At 41.9% G+C, this 16,880-nt stretch overlaps 2 protein-coding genes across 2 annotated transcripts; one reads left to right on the top strand and one right to left on the bottom strand.

Annotated features, from left to right (window-relative positions):
* The first annotated feature begins 3,047 nt into the window (after positions 1–3,047).
* On the top strand, positions 3,048–7,901 carry col10a1a (collagen, type X, alpha 1a). The gene is made up of 3 exons (XM_004540330.2): positions 3,048–3,156; positions 3,508–3,625; positions 5,415–7,901. Exons 2-3 carry the CDS (start codon positions 3,523–3,525, stop codon positions 7,253–7,255), a joined length of 1,944 nt encoding a protein of 647 aa, XP_004540387.2. The 5' UTR covers positions 3,048–3,156; positions 3,508–3,522; the 3' UTR covers positions 7,256–7,901.
* Positions 7,902–10,869: 2,968 nt separating this feature from the next.
* On the bottom strand, positions 10,870–13,873 carry marcksb (myristoylated alanine-rich protein kinase C substrate b). Its single transcript, XM_004540329.5, has 2 exons — positions 13,487–13,873; positions 10,870–12,451 (listed from the first exon to the last, which is right to left on the bottom strand). The coding sequence occupies exons 1-2, from the start codon at positions 13,580–13,582 to the stop codon at positions 11,891–11,893; spliced, it is 657 nt and encodes a 218-aa protein (XP_004540386.1). The 5' UTR covers positions 13,583–13,873; the 3' UTR covers positions 10,870–11,890.
* Positions 13,874–16,880: the final 3,007 nt, after the last annotated feature.

Below are 16,880 nucleotides of genomic sequence, written 5' to 3'. Positions count from 1 at the left end.
CTCCATTAATAATCTGAAACTGCAAAGCTACTAACAAGAGTTGTGAGACAAATATAGTGAAATAAATACTGCAATAATTATTGGATAGTGAAGTACCAAAAAAGCAAATACTCAAGAAGTACCTCAAATGACTCCTTAAATGACTGCTGTCACTAAACTACATGAAAAACAGCCATAAAATCTGTGCGATCTTAAAACAAGGAGCGATTCAGCTTTCACTTGCTCCCAGTGACTTTGGGCGTGTGCATAATTAGCTGTTTTCTCTGTTTTCTAAATTCAGTAAAAAAAATATTTGATGTCACATATCAAGGGTACAAAGTGACACAAAACTGAAAGCATGTGTGTGTTTTACAGTGGGGGGCTCACAAGGAATATAAGCACGAAGCGACGTCACTACCTCAAGTTTGAAGGCCGTTAACCTAATTCCTAATGGTTATTACAATGAGGCTTGCCAGCCACATCAAGCTGCTGCGGCGAAGTAATGAGAAGAGCAGATAGAGCTCTGCCATGTACTTTTCACAGCCTTCAATTCAGCTGCTAGAAGGCACAAGGACACTGCGTCCTTCTCGAATAAGTGCAGTGGCGTGTTAAGAAAAGCAAAAAAAATATATGCTGCAAGGTTATAAACAACATCAAAATTGCACTGTCAATTCAAGTCTTCCTCAAGCCAAAATGAGCTCTGGTTCCAAAGCGCAGCATGAGCCTTCCTGTCGCTTCACATGCAAATGCATGATGGGAGTTTTTTTTCATGCATAAAGAGATGAATCATTGTTTTCAGAACAACAGACTAAAAACAGAGAGCCTCTTTCGCATTGGCTTTGCTTTGTTTGAAAAAACATAAACTGAAATGATCTGAACCTAAACATACAAAATCCTAACTCCACCCTCCTTTGCTCTGTTCTTTCATCTAAATCTGACTAAAGCCGGAAAGCCTCGGCCTCCTCCTAGGGCACAAGCATAAAGAGATTTTAAAATAATAGAGCATAACTTAAAAAAAAATACATAGAACAAAACTGGTGGCACACTGATGTGGCGTTGGTGTGGCATTCACCAGTAATTTCATCAAAATAGAAACCTTCTGCTGTATATTTGCAGGAGAAACCTGATTTTCCAAAGCTGATGAAGCAAGACTAAACATGCACATTCAAAAGGAAAACTTCCAGTAGTGATAACTGGCTTAAGTGCTCTGCTCCTTCCAACTGAGACACACTTCAAGTAAATGCAATGTAACTTCTCTCTATCATTTTACTGCCTCTGGTAGTCAGTCTACACCTTTGCCGCGAGCTATCACTCCCAACTCTTTCATGAGCAAAATTTCAAATATTTGAAAATGAAGATCGCAAATTATATTACGTTTTATTTGACAGCAAGAGTGAACTTAAACAATACTTGCCAAACGTGATTAAGTGATATGAGCCGGGTGAAGGTAGCACTTTGGAAAATTGCAGATAATTTGGTCTAATTTACTAAAAAGGGGGTTCCAACAACCCATGTTGTAGAATCTTTAATTATATATGTGGTGGAAGATGCCAGTCACGGTCACATGTAGTATAGACGCCTTATGTAGAAACATTTTGAAGCCCTCAATCACGCAGTTCATCATCATTTCTGCAAATATACACATGTTGTCAGCAGTATGTATATACATTATAAGAACACAGGAAGAACATGTGCCATAACTGGCTGCGCCATTCACCAAGGAGATTTTGGGATGGGCCATGGACTACCCTACACATCGTTTATGGCTACTTGTGTGTTTGAGAACATGTGATTATTTGGGTGTATGCATTTCCTATGTGGCTGGGGTGAAACTGAGAAATTACAGTTGGAACATCTCAAAGTAAGCAACACAAGGTGGAGGGTGAGGGCGAGGGAGGATAATACTGGAGGACAGGAGTGAGGAAATACAACATTTTGACAGGAACTAGCTTTTATTGTAGGGATAGGACTGAAACCTCTGATGATGCACTGAGGCGGCCAAAAATAACAAGTGACCACAGGAGCATGGCCCCTTCTCTACAGCAGCGGTACCTCACTCCAGGGATAGGTGCTGTACCTCAGTAAAACCTGCCCTCTGGTGTTTAAACAGGAGTAGTGAACTCTAGTGTAGCAAACACTGCTACACTAGAGTGCATTTACAAGACTGCACAGAAACAAGCCCAAATGCCTTTCCCAGTGGCTCTTTATATAGATTTATTAGCTGTTTTGAGGGTGAAACACATACAAAAATATCCAAGTTAAGAAAAAGTGTTCATCTTGAAATAGAGGCTGAAATGAAATCTACTTTGTCCTCTATTAGTCACATAACAAGCTGACCAAATAATAATACCCAGGAAATGTACTGAACTAAATATACGAATCTCTTAAATGACGCCTTCACATCAGTGAAAAAAATATTTTTAGTTCATTTCAGTCAAACTCCACAAAAGCTACTGTACCTTTCATGAAGGCAAGCTTTCCCCACCACTTCCCTTGTTTATGTTATCATGCAGGCATAGAGGTGTCCAGACAGACGGCACAGGTAAAGACAAGTTTCACCAGTCGGCTGGACAAGATGTAAATTTGGAGATGAGACATATAGTGCACTATACATCCTCAAAGCACGCTTTGTGAAGCTATACAGGTGCCGTTACAGACCTACAGTAGCTGTCTGTTTTGACTACCTTAAGATATTTTCATATTTAGAAAGAGGAATTTTAACATAAACATGTCCAGAGCAGATTTTTAAATGCCTCCTGTAAAATGCAATATGCATGTAACCAAGATGAAAATGAAAGGTGTCCTTGTTGCTCTCGTTGAGATTGTTTTTGTCCATTGCAAAAGTATACTTTTTTATTGTTTTATAGTTCAGGAGAAGACAGAAATAAGTGATAATCATGTGTCTGGATATTCAAGACATGGAGGAACCCTGATGTGACATGCCCGCTTTGGGCAGATCTTTCTGCTAATTACAGCCTAGCTGGAGGAGGGAGGTACTTGAGTGGTGGGGGCTTTTTTTTTTTTTTTTTAATGATGCGCAGGGTAGATATGGTATAAATACCCACATCATTGTACTGGAGGGCAGCATATCCTCAGTTGTGCTCCTACCCTAAGGATATACAGCAGCACCGGGAGCTCACTGGTGCTGAGGAGTTTGGTTCTTCTCGTTGGATGCTGGTATGTGAAATTTCCTCTCTATCTCTAGGGGAGTGCTGTCAACATCTAGGCTTTGTGTGGGCCTTCAGTCATTCCTGTGACTGGTTAGAGAAAAATAGAGCAACTTCTGCTGCCTTTTACCTTCATTTGTAATACATGAGCCTGAAGTGTGGAAATAGAAAATTGTGCTTTCTGTTCTTATTTGTTGTCTAGTATTGTTTCTGTAAGAAAGATTAAAGCATGTTCTTGTACCAGAAAAGTTTTCAGGCTCTCTAAAATTCACACTAATACAAACACTAAAGCTTGATGGCACTTTTTATACCTTGAAAACAGATGTACTGACTTTCTTCTTCTTCTCCTCCTCCATTGCAGGTTTGACCTTGCAAGATGGACATACGTGTAGCGACCATCCTCCTCCTTGTGGTGGCCTCTGCAGCAGCCCACGGAAAGGGTTACGTAGTGAGGAAGGTGATGCCTGTGAAGAGCCATGGTAAGAATACGCATCATTTCGCCCTGTGTTCAATCAGTTTGTGAGCTTCACGAACAGCCTATCAACTTTATGGGAGATCTTCTTCCATAAAGTTGGTCTTATTTGAGCAACACTGTATGGCAGGATTTCCTTACCTTCAGTGAGGGGGATAGCTATTTTGACCAATAGAGGTACCGTAAGCAGCCTGACAGATGATAGGCACAGCTGCACTTTACTTTGAAAGCTGAACTCCACCTTGCTCTGGGCCAGTGTTGCTCTCTGATTGGCTACAACAGGTTGCATGCCTCTCCAATCACGCAGTGAGGCCGGAAATTGCAGGTTATTTGCACGAAGCAGAGCTTGCAGGTTTTTGTTTTCCTCTAAATCACCAGATTAAATCTCCCTCTGTAGTTTTTGTAGCATTTCCTGTATATTTGTATCCTTATATTCACCCAAAGCGCTAGCTCCGTAGTGTAGTGGTTTAAACATTCCCCAAACAAGCAAAAGATCCCTGGAGGAGATAAAAAAAAATCCTGTTAAGAAGGGAATCGAACAGGCGGAGCTTTTCTCTGTGGCGACCCCTTATGACTAAGTGAGCCGAGTTATTCACATTAGCAACAGTTTTATTACTTTATTTTATTCTATTTTGCGCACGTTTCACAGGAAGGCACTTTAATTCTGTTTACAATCTGGCAGAGTTATTCGCTCTATTTGTTAAGCAAGCGATTTATTTAATTGTTAACATGAGTTACGTTTGATTTTCTTTTCTTTTTATTATTTTGCCAAACACAAAAAGAGAGGTTGTGTGTTTCCCAAACGCAGTGCAAAATGTGAAGTGTCGCTTTTGTGTCATCAGCTCATTGCTGTTTCTATTTGAGAAAGTAGCTGTTATGGGGTTATTTTTAGTTTCACACTGACAATTAAAGTCCAGTCACCCAGCAGTGTGGTTTGTTTGGGTGCGCCTGTTTAACGCAAAAGTAGAAACATCTGTTTGGCTTTATCCAAACTAAATCAGAATAAGCCAAGGAGTGAGCCTTTTACACTCAAACCCATGTGACCACATTAAGGCAGCAAATAAAAAAGAGCTCCCTCTTATTTTGCTTGAGTAGCTCCTAAACAAATCATAAGGCTCTCATTAAAATCTGAAACCTGTACTTTGTATTAAAAATAGTCATTCAGCAGGTTACATGCAGCCATATTTCTTTACGTTATGCTTTTTCTGTATTAAAATTAATTATTAGAATAATACTAAACATGCATCTGTTTATAAGGGGTTGCTTCAAAATAAAATATGCATGTAACATCTTATAATATCTGTACATCAATAGGTGAGTTGTATGTGGGCGTATCTCACAAGTTAGACCATTGCTTCATTAGAGTTAAACATGCCCCGCCTTCTGGATCAATTAGTCGATCATGTTTCAGCCATTTTAAAAAATGAAGAACATTATGTAGAGAGGTTTTCTTAAAAGCTAAAATTCAGCTCATATTTGATTGCTGAAAGTCATATTGCTTGTGAACGCTGCAAAACTGATGCACACTCAAACACACTAAGCACTGAGAGCTGGCCAGAACATCCATGACCCAGCACTTGTCCCTTGAATGGGATGCAGTCAGAGTTACTGAACATCCTAAACAGACCCTAATTTGAAATAAGTGGTTGAATTTTATGCACAGACTTAAGGTATCCTGAACATACACACAGAGATTTCTTTCACTTTGTTACTTTGTGTCCATTTTTGTTTTTTGTTTTTGTTTTTTTGTTGTTTGCTAATGGAACTAATGATGGTTTCTCTTTAACTCTTCACAGTGGTGTCAGTGGCAGGTGAGCCTGGTCCTCCAGGTGAGCCAGGCCCCGAGGGACCTTCTGGCCCTCCTGGCCCACCAGGTGAAAATGGTGTAGGCTATGCTGGACCTCAAGGACCTCCCGGACCCCCTGGATCTCCTGGCCGCTCCATTGCTGGTAAACCTGGATCTCCAGGTGGTCCTGGCAAACCTGGCAGGCCTGGAGACTCTGGTGAGAAGGGAGATACTGGAGCCACTGGCCCTCAAGGACCTAGGGGAGTCCCTGGATCACCAGGAAGCCCTGGACCTGCTGGCCTCTCTGCTACTGGCAAGCCTGGACCATCAGGTCTTCCTGGAGCAATGGGACCTAGAGGAGAGCCTGGTCTGAAAGGACATCCAGGTATCCCTGGACTGCCAGGTTCTAAGGGTGATAGAGGGGTGGGATCACCTGGACCTCAGGGTGAGACAGGACCTGAAGGGCCTATGGGTCCACCTGGAGCTACAGGTTCATCTGGAGTTGGAAAGCCAGGAAAACCAGGTTCCCCAGGTGAGCCAGGAAAATCAGGTAGCCCAGGTAGCGATGGTGCCCCTGGTCCCATGGGACCTCAGGGACCTAAAGGACACACCGGTGCCCCAGGTGTTGGTATTCCAGGTAAACCAGGTGAGAATGGTGCCCCCGGTCTGCCTGGTCCAAGTGGCCCTAAAGGCAACCAGGGACCTACTGGATCCACTGGTGCCCCTGGAGTGCCTGGATATGGAAAGCCAGGTGCAAATGGAGAGAAAGGAGAAAGGGGAGCTACAGGTAGCACTGGTGCTACAGGCCCAAAGGGTGAGCAAGGTCCAACTGGATATACTGGTGCTACTGGTGCAACTGGCCCAACTGGTCCTACTGGACCTCAGGGTGAAAGAGGTTTCACAGGTGCACCTGGTGCTGTTGGCTCTAAAGGTGACACAGGAGCAACTGGTCCTCAGGGACCTAAGGGAAACAAGGGAGATCAGGGAGCACAGGGTTTCCAAGGTAAGCAGGGTTACCCAGGACCAGCTGGTCCTGCTGGGGCCAGAGGGGAAACTGGACCCACAGGTGAAAAAGGAAATGGAGGTGCCCCAGGTACCCCAGGAGCCCCAGGTATCCCAGGCCCTGCTGGACCCAAAGGTCATCCTGGTCGCCCAGGTGAGCAAGGTCCCTCTGGATCAGATGGTGCACCAGGTTCAAGAGGACCTACTGGGCCTCAAGGTCCCGCTGGTGCTCCAGGCCTCAAGGGACACCCAGGTCTCCCTGGTGCCCCTGGCCCCGCTGGTTTGGCTGCTAAGGGTCTCACTGGACCTGAGGGTCCTCCTGGTCAACCTGGTGAGCCCGGCTCTGATGGAGAACCTGGCCCAGCTGGCCCTCCTGGTCCCCCTGGCCCTCCAGGTGAGGTTGCATTTGAGAAGGGCAAGGGCATGGAAGTGAGCGAGATTATGGTGAAGTCCCCCATGTCTGCTTTCACTGCAGCTCTGACCACCCCCTACCCTCCTGCTGGCAGCCCCATTAAATTTGACCACATAGTGTATAATGCTGAGAATCACTATGACCCTGAGTCAGGCATTTTCACTTGCCAGGTTCCTGGAGTGTACTTCTTCTCTTATAGCATCCATGTCAATGGAGCTCATGCCCTGGTGGCTCTGTACAAGAATGGCCAGCCTGTTATGTTCACTTATGATGAGTACAACAAGGGTTTCCTTGACCAGATGTCTGGTAGTGCTGTCCTCTTGCTCGATGAGCAGGATACAGTTTACGTCCAGATCCCTGACGATGAGGCCAATGGCGTCTTTGCTGCAGAGAATGTCCACTGCTCTTTCTCTGGGTTCCTCATCGCTTCAACGTGATACGTTGATTCAGTAGTTTCCGAAAGCCAACCAACTAAATTTGCCATTTCTCAAACTAAACTCCCTGTTCGTTTTTCCTCAACCTAACAGACAGGCAGTTCACCATTTTTGAGAAATAGTTGCATCTCGACTTGAAAACTACAAGAAATAGGTGCTTAGAAGAAGGAAAACTAATTTATGAACACAGGTGATCAGGGGTGGGGTAAGCAATCCACAATGTTACCAGTGAGATTTTAATGGAGACAGCATGTGAAATTGAGATGTTAAACTGTGTTATGTCCTGACTTTTTCTTTTCCATTCTGTTCCTTTTACTGACTTCAACTGGTGACTCTTAATTTAGTGTTTGTCTGCTTTTGTTTGTTTTTATACAACCTTGTTTTTTTTTTTTCTTTCAGTTTTTTTGTTTGGGTTACCAATAATCTTATTAAAAGTACCCTAATACTTTTTTCTGTGCAACCTGTTGTACTAAATGTGACTTGAATATATTGTGAAATGGTAATGGTCAAATTGACCGTTATGACGAAATAAGTCACCAAAATGCTGTCATGGAAACACAAACTGTTTTAACAGCAACATCGTTGTATCCCTGGACATACATTGTGTCATGTAAACCATAATGACCAAAATAAATGATGTCTTAATGAATGTTCTGTATCAGAAGTTTTTTTTTTATTTAGCAGCTCATTTAATTTGAAAACTAAAAAAGAACTCAGTTAGAGGCACATAAAACAACACAAAAACTGCTTAAGAAGACACACAGTCATAAGAGTCAACTCACTTTGAGTATTTTGTAAGCACTGGTTGAGTTCTGTAAAAAAATAAAACCCTAATCCAATTTAGTTTTCCTGCAGATTCATAAATTAAAACAAGAAATCAAGTTATAATTGTGATCTGTGACAGGTTCAACACAAGACTAAGTTATTGTGAAAAAATACAAAAGTAATTTAATATAAATATTATTAATACTAAAGTTACCTAAGATGAAGCATCTTAAGTCAGCAACATGCATTCATCTACTTAATGGAAGCTTATTCCAGCTGACTACCACAGAAAGGCGGGGCGTACCATGGACAGGTATGCCCACAGAGACACAGGGATAAGATGAACAATCCACAGCGAGGCTCTAATCACCCAGCAGGTTCAAACCAAGCACTGGACTACCATGCCATTATTTGTTAGTAACAAGACGTTTTAATTTTAAGCACTCATATGGGTTTTGTAAGCAAAATTTTGGCTGACAAATGTGAAGTGGAAGTATCAGGTACTATAAAATGGATCTTCCTACCAACGTTACTGTTGGACTTACTGTCCTCAGTGTAATGTAACTTATATAATTATATATAATGTACATAATGATGTATTTCTATTCATTTGTGGTCATTTTGTTAAATGTATCACCATAAATTGGTATCCTGTGCACAGTATTAACTACATGCAGCACTGTGCAAAAGCCGCCCCTCATTTCTCTATATTTTGCTGAGAAAATGGGAAATAGGTGCAGCAGACATGTGCAAACATACATGGATATACAGTTTATAAGGGGAAAACAGAGTTTGAACATTTCTAACAAGCTTAAAAGTCAATATATGGTATGACCACCTTTATTCTTCAACACAGTCTTAACTCTTAGGCAATAATAGTAATTATTATTATGTAAGACCAACCATTGCTAATTTAGTCTACCCTTGAAGTTGAGATTCTCTCACAAATTTGCCATTGATCATATCAATTTAACCAGCTTGTAGTCAGTATATGTGTTTAAAAAGTGCTTAAAATTCACACATACTTCAGTGCAGTACATGGTCCTAAACAGAGGCTAAAATAGATTAAATAAAAAATCTCTCTCCACATGATGGCTACCAGTTGCCTGCTTGGCAGCCAAAGTTTACAAAGGCTACTCTACCATGCAAGCCTCAATATGAGAGTGCTGAATATAGTTTGGGTGTGGAATGAGGGACAGGGATGGTCCTTTGGCAGGGAGGCAGCTGTTTGATCTCGCTTGGGGGAAAGAGCGTGACAGTGGTTAGGTGAGGGGCCCAAGGGAAAGAAAAGAGAGGAAGCTGGCTGAAGTAAACTGCTGGGGATTGCCATCTGAGGGTACTTCCATTTGGAGATGGCCTGTGGTTGTTGCAATGAGGTGGGACAGCGCAGATGGAGAGCTGCCTCTGGCTGACTCCACAAGCCGCACTCTAAAATTATCTGCTGAGACTACGAAGAATAATTTACTTTGATATATTTTTGTTAGTAGGTTCACCTTGTATGTCTATCTATACAGTTGTGCATCTGTTTGGAAAGAAAGAAGCAACGCAAAGAGGAACCAGATGTTCTTGAGTAGGATGCAGAGAGATGTGTGTATGGCAGCATGTGAGGAACACTGGGTGTTACAAGAAGCAGCACGTCTCTCAACAACCTAACCAAAATGGACAAGCAGTTTAAGAAGCAGAAATAGAAGTATTATGTGTAAAACACACTCTTTTTGCGGTGGCCAGAGCTACGGTGTCCAAGGTTAGAGTGGGTGCAAAGGAAATAGAGGGTTTGAAATGTGCACGGGTAGAGCTGTGTGCTGCCAAAAAAACACCCTGCAGGAGTGTTTTGCTTTCTCCTCCACTCTTAAAAACATTCTGGTGTTTATGGGGTTTCATGGAAGGAATCTCGCACAGGCATCAATTCAGTCTATGCTGTTTGCGAAAGACACTAAACCTCCAGACGTCGTAAAAATGTTTGTTTCAAACACTATCATTTATGGTCCAAAACCAGAAACTCTGAGTTCGGATGCAACGCCACTGACCCTGAATCATGTGGCACAATTATGTTGTGTAGTTCCTTCATTGGTAAATCACTAAAAATACTATTGGGCAGCAATCATATCTCACTTCAGGTTCACTCCAGATTAAGTTTGTTTTAGGGAAAGAAATGTGCCTGTCTTAAACGCAACAAGGTCCTCAAAGGCCAACTTCACCAGCTAATTTATCATTACTTTTGCTCTAATTTAGTAAATGAGGTGAATATTTAAATAAGTGACCGTCGCCTCTTCATTACAAGGACTGCAGTTTTCTTCTAACATCTTGGAGTATTACCTCAAAGACTTTTGTCAAATTTAGTTTATGTTGATGTTGTGTAATGTATGTATGGTCGGAAGGGTAAGATGGCACTGGCAAAAGGTCAGCAGCCTTAACCTAATTTCCTTCGGGTCAACCTTCAGGATCAATAAAGTTTTATTGAACTGAGTTGAATTGAAAATCATTCCCCTCAAGGCTTCTAAAAGTAGGATAGGGGGCAGATCTAGACCCCTCTCCTGAGGAACTAGCTTACAGTTTGGATTTAGCAGACAAATACTTAGAATCCTAAATACAACTCATTGCATTAACAAAAAAGAAAAAAAAAAAAAAAAAAAAAAAGCCTTCTGTATGTGTGAAATCTTTCAGTGCACCACACGATGGTGCTGTGAAACAAAGAATCTGTATATCTGTGGCTACAGCAGCCGACCTAAGCTCTGAATACCAGTCTAAACTCTCCCACTCCCTCTCCAGATTTATGATGGGTATTATAAAAGGGCAGCAGTGGTGTTTTTATGCTTTTTAAACATAAATAAAGGAGCTCAAGAGTGCCAATCCACATTTTGTTGCTTTATTCTTCAGCAGTACTCACATATAATAAACTGAACACCTTAATACCAGTTTGCAGATATTGTTACATTTCATGTTGAATAAGGTGAGTTTCATATACAAAACAAAAAGAGAAAAAAAAAACAAAAAAAACCCCAATGCTGTTTAAAGACAGTACCCCCAACCACAGATTTATGTGCTTTCTTGTGTAGATTTTTAGGTATTGTAGGCATTGTAGTCATCACAGCTTGATGCGAAACTTGCTTAAAACATCTCCCAATTTTATTCAATCTTACAAATGGTGAAAAAACAAGAAAACTTCATTTACAATGGGTAATCTGTTAAAAACTTCAGTCATTTAGGTACATCTCAGTCATAAAACCAGTAATATCAAAGTCTATACAACGTGCATTACTACAGAGTTTGGAAACAGTGGAATCTAATGGAAAGTGATGAGCACCTACTGTTTTAACAGTTGACTAAATCTAGTTCATTCAGGAATGGTTTGTGTTCACAGGAGTGTTGAGCTTCAAGAGTTGTAAACAACTGTGCACTGCAATGACAACATTTAAGACTTGGACTTTCCCTTTAAATACCACAATGTGTCAGATCTTGCAGACACAGCTTTAGCTGCTACATCCAATTGCCCAGCACCAAACACTTTTGATTAAATATGTGTCAAATTCAGCAACGTGTTGACAGTCACGGTTTCATGTAGAAAAAAAAAAAAAAAAATAGGGGGGAAAAAAAAGTAAAAAATTCCCACTCACATTTGCACTCTCACACTCACCCATATCACAAATGCAAGCACCAATAAGCAGTGAGGAAGCAGCACACTCTCCATTACACCTCCTGTCCATCACTGCCAGGGACATTGCAGTTATGGATGAGATGGTTGCAGAGTAGTAAACAAACACTAAAGCAAAAAAAACAAAAACAAAAAAAAAATCCCTGGTTTTAGACAAAGTCCTCGCATTCCTTCAGATGGGCTACATTGTCTCCTTCATTCTGTTGTCTGGTTCAGCAGGATTACTCGGCGGCAGCAGCGGCTTCTGGACTGGCTGCCGTTTCTGGCTCAGTAGGTGAAGCTTCAGCTGGCTTTTCCTCTCCTGCGGTTTCCTCTGCCTTCCCCTCCTCGGCCTTTGGCTCCTCAGCTGCAGCTTCCTTGGCTTCCTCGCCGGCCTCATCTGGCTTGGCCTCTTCAGTAGGTGCCTCAGATGTCGCCTTCTCCCCTTCGGCTGGTTCTGCTGCTGCTCCCGCACCGTCCTCTGTCGCCTCTTCGGACTCTTTCTTGGTCTTCTTGAAAGAGAAGCCACTGAGCTTGAAGGACGGTTTCTTGAAAGAGAAACGCTTTTTCTTCTGCTTGCCATCCTCGCTAGTAGACGGAGTGCCTTCCTCAGGTTTGGCAGAAGCTTCTCCATTTGTGGCGGCAGGCTCCTTCTCTCCATTGGCTTCGGCACCCTCTACCTTTTCACCTTCTTCTTTTGGTGCCTCCTCAGTAGGAGTGCTTCCATTGGCCTGCACTTCGGCTTTGTTGACTTCCTCTGTAGCAGGAGAGGTATCCCCATTGGTCTTGGCATGGCCATTTTCCTGGAAGAAAACAGAATAAAAATGAAATTACTGAACATGCACTTATTTAAGTTCATTAGGTCAAACACACTCATAAGTGTGTGCAGGGCTATCCCCTGCAAAGCCTGGTGTCCTGTGATATTTAATTATACTCACAGACTAGCAGTAACCAATAAGAAAAAGCTCCTTAAACTGCAACAACATCTGTTACCAGGAGAGTGACGACAGATCTGTGGCTTACAGCAGTAGGCTAGTTGCTTAGACGGTAGTACAACCGGGATCCACGAGGTGGCGTTCAGATTGAAGCCAGTGGAAACAACATAGGAATTCGCAACCCCCCATCATCTCATCCCTTCCTTTAAATGCCCCGTGTAGTCCACCAATGTGCACCATTTTTAAAATTTTCATGCACTTAGCTCATCCTACTCTTTTCTGCTTTTTATAGTTTGCGGATTCTGCGGCCCGTGTCTGCAACAAAAAAAAGAAAGAAAAAAAAAAAAACCGTGGCTCATTTCGTCAATCTGGCAACAAAGGCGTGGTACCGTTTTTTAAAATGGCCATGCCACATTGAGAGCGGCCACAAACCCCTGCTGCACACATTTCAACCAAATGAATAAGCACAGGCGCAATGTTTAGACACAGGAGCCGCAGAACAGCTGCGATTATTTTACAAACAATTTAAAAAGAAAACGATTTTTAAATAATTCTGCGATCATCACTCACTGGAATAGTTGTGCAGCAACATTCAGGCATTTTTTTGTAGGATGAATTAAAAAAAATACATTTGTGTATCAATTTAAATGATTTCACTTAAAAGTTTTAATATATAGTTTAAATGCGTTAGAGAAAATAACCTGAAACTGTGCATTTGCCGGTGAAAAACGTGCAGGCCTACATGTGGCCACTTTCCCTGAAAGCCGGTGAGCGTGGAGATGCGCTACAGGGAACACTGAGCACACCATTGACGCAACACATTGCTAAATTGAGGCAAAATTCCGCGTGCGCAATTAAGATCTGAATCATTCTTTTCAACAACAAAAAAGCCCACAAAACTACCTGTCCGTTCGTTTTTGCTGCAACGGCTGCACCTTCTGCTGGCTGTTCCACGGCGGCTTCCTCTTTTCCAGCGGTTTTGGAGATTTGTGCTCCCATGCTTTTGTTCCAACAAAGGGACCCAACCGATGAAATGAATGAACAAAGACCGCAAGCTTCCTCCCCAGAAAAATCAAGTCAAAAGCCGACTCCCCCTTCTGCAACCGAGGAATCAGCACGGAATCACGATGACCACAAAGGGACGTGCGAGCGCTTGCACAAGGAAAAAGTAGCTAAGGTGCGAAAGACGCGAATTCTTTCGATTTTTTTTCCCCGAACGGAGTTCCTTAATGGAGAAATTGGCCCCGCCGCAAATGAGATGCGGAGTACAACGCCCAAGTCCGCTGATGAATGGGCAATGGGGCTATGACGACAAAGCCATCCGGTCTCCACCAATCAAAAGTCCGAAATCCCAAAGAGTGGGGAGGTCATGGAGTGGCTGGCGGGGGGGAGGGGGGGCACGGACAATAGGAGAGACACAACAACATGGCTTACAACTTGTTTTTTCTTTTCTTTTCTTTTCCCAGAAACTTGATGTTCCATGTTTTGCTTTATATTGAGCACAAGGTTTAGATTAGACATATCTGATGATTCTCCCCTGGAAAAGTGCAAAATATTTGCTTGCACATAAACATGGCCACTGATTTGCACTGAAAAACGTCTGTTCTCTGTACCGGTAAATATTTTGTTTTGTCTAATTTCTAAGTGCATGATAACGGCGATTGTGTGCAACACAGCAATCATGTATATTTTTTACATATGTGTAATATTTTATAGAAAACACGGCTTACACTTTAGCCTAATTTGGCTGCAACAAAGAGCCCTAAAACTGTTCATCACAGCTTGTAAATGAATGCAAGCCCTCCAAACAACAGTATGTTCTGAAGGCTGGGTTGACTAAGCATCACTCAGCTGGTCTCACCTTATGTCATCATGGCACCCTACTGACATACGCCCCACTCAGTAAACAGACATCCCCTGTTACTATAAGACCATGTGCCCAAAACTTCTCTTATCCCTCTTCTTGCATAATAGTGTCTTGTCTGCTCCTTGCAGCGGGAGCATCCCAGTGACCCAGATATAATGAGAGTTTATGGCTCTCTGCTGCTGTCTGCTCCAGCAGCCTGCAGTGCTCTAACTCCACCAGCAGCCACAAGTCTCCTCTCTCTGCTAGAGCTGCATGACCCACATCTCCATGGTTACTGTTAGTCCAAAATGGCTGCAAGGAAGAGGCAGTGCATTTGCTGAATAGGGCTTTAGAGATGGTGACTCTGGGAGGTGGAGAAGCAGGGTGAGAGTGGAGTGAAGACAGCCCGGCAAAGCACTCAGCAGTTTGTGGATTAGGGTGCCTTCTTTAACCCACCCTCAGCAGCCTAACTAGGCCACACTCATTGTTGTTATATTTTGATTAAATGCAAAGCTGTAGCATAATTATGATGAGCTGCCATAAATATGATAACATGGGGAGAAAGCATAAAGATGTTTGTTTAACTTTCATTCTTTTTAACAGGCCACATTTTTAAGTCAGCATCTACATTTATCAGTATCACAGTTTATTGTGATCATTTGTTTGCTTTTGTCAAATTCATAGAGTAGTTACACTATCCTAGTTAAATAAAAATAAATACAAAATATAGAGTTTTAGTATAAAAGCACTTATTTCTTTTTATTGTTAATAGCCATGCTAAAACCCAAGGGAGTATACAGCTCACATACAGAACCATGAAGCATTTTAAGCTCATTTCCAGTAACAACTATTGCTATCCTGAGTTTTTTTTTTTATTGAATATTTCTGGTCAGACACATATAACAGACAAAATGTGAGTTTCTTCATATCCTATTAAAGCTGAAGAGCTGAACCAATTAGCCAGCTGCCACAAAATATGGATGAAATTTGAAGTCTGTATAATTACGGCGAGCTGTTCTTTTGTTTTTTCTTTATTTTCTTAATTTTATTGTCTTTTATTTTTATTCATTTGGCAGTGGCAGGTTTGGTTTTTAGCTCCTGTCTTTATGTCAGAGTGTATATGAGCAAGTCATTATTTGTGACTACTGTGAATAAAAATGTTATCATTTTTTATAGATAGCTGATAAATACTAACAGCTGAAAAACTGAATGAATGTTAAGTGAATGGAGGAAATTTATGAAATTTATTTATGAAAATATCCAAATCATTTGTCATTAGTAAGAGTGACATGAGGGTGCTTATACATTGCTTACCTGGGCAAACGATGGTAACAGGATGAGGAGAAGGCAAGCAAATGGAGGCAGTTTTGTGCTCCTGCCAATGTTGTACTGGGAAATCCTGTGATCTGACTTTCATGTGGACGTTGCTTTGACATGTACTGCCCACCTTCTCTTCACAGCAGCAGCATTTCTTGATAGCAGTGCACCCACACAGTGGTTTGAAGGCTATGGAAAAGAGTTCAAGGTGTTGATTTGGCCTCCAAAATCCCCAGAAGTCCAGTCTGTAGTCAAGTTCACAGACCACAGGACAACTTCAGAGCTCTTGTGGATTCTGTACCTCAGCGGGTCAGGGCTTGAAAGCACAAGGGGACTTACACAGATGATTGATGGATGCACACTGAAACACTCTTACTTTAGTGCAGTACGCATGGAAACAAAAGTACTGTAACTTTATTGGACTTCCCTTCAAGTGCAATATTCAGTGTAACATTGTCACTGTGATCATTTTAAAACCTTTTATAGAAGTCATGTGATTGATTTAGACTATAGGTGTCAAACATAGGACCTGTTGGCCAGACCTGCCTTGGCAAAGGGCTGAACAGCACTTGTACTTAAAGAAAAGGGAGCATGGTGTATGTGTAGATAAAATTATTTAGGGGAATCGTTTTTCTGTTATCATCCACTTGGATTGTACAGATTGGATTGGATTTGGACAAGGAACTAAAAGGAATTTCACACATCTTGATTAGATTGTATATAAGGGTAAAACTTACGGCAGAGGTAGCCTGAAGATAGCCTGAAGTTTCACAACCCAGTGGATGAATATCTGATTTCCCAAAAAGCTCATTCTGTTCATCTGGACATACAGTTGTTTGTATGTGTGTGTTTTGGATGAATAAGTGTTTTAATCTGTCTTTTGTCTAGACCTAATTTCCATTTTTAGGTAGCGTACAGAATGTTTTTTCTTTCTGTTAAAAGGGAGTTTTCCTTCCCACTCTCGCCAAGTGCTTCCTCATAGAGTGTTGGGACTGAATGGGTTAACAAGTCTGAAACTGAAGGAATGCAAAGTAAATGGAGGTTAGAGGTCAGCATTGGGATTCATTACTAAAGCATAAGTGGTCAATTCTGAATGACTACTGTCTTCATTGCATGTTTAATTTTCACAAAACA

This window comes from Maylandia zebra, linkage group LG19 (genome assembly GCF_041146795.1).
Source record: "Maylandia zebra isolate NMK-2024a linkage group LG19, Mzebra_GT3a, whole genome shotgun sequence".
NCBI classification, from domain to species: Eukaryota; Metazoa; Chordata; class Actinopteri; order Cichliformes; family Cichlidae; genus Maylandia; species Maylandia zebra.
This window is presented reverse-complemented; position numbering and strand designations above follow the sequence as displayed.

Excerpts from the sequence above, each read along its gene's own strand:
- col10a1a (XM_004540330.2), top strand. The coding sequence starts at position 3,523 with ATGGACATACGTGTAGCGACCATCCTCCTCCTTGTGGTGGCCTCTGCA. Across the intron at positions 3,626-5,414 it reads GATGCCTGTGAAGAGCCATG|TGGTGTCAGTGGCAGGTGAG; the intron begins GTAAGAATACGC and ends AACTCTTCACAG.
- marcksb (XM_004540329.5), bottom strand. The coding sequence starts at position 13,582 with ATGGGAGCACAAATCTCCAAAACCGCTGGAAAAGAGGAAGCCGCCGTG. Across the intron at positions 12,452-13,486 it reads CAGCAAAAACGAACGGACAG|GAAAATGGCCATGCCAAGAC; the intron begins GTAGTTTTGTGG and ends GTTTTCTTCCAG.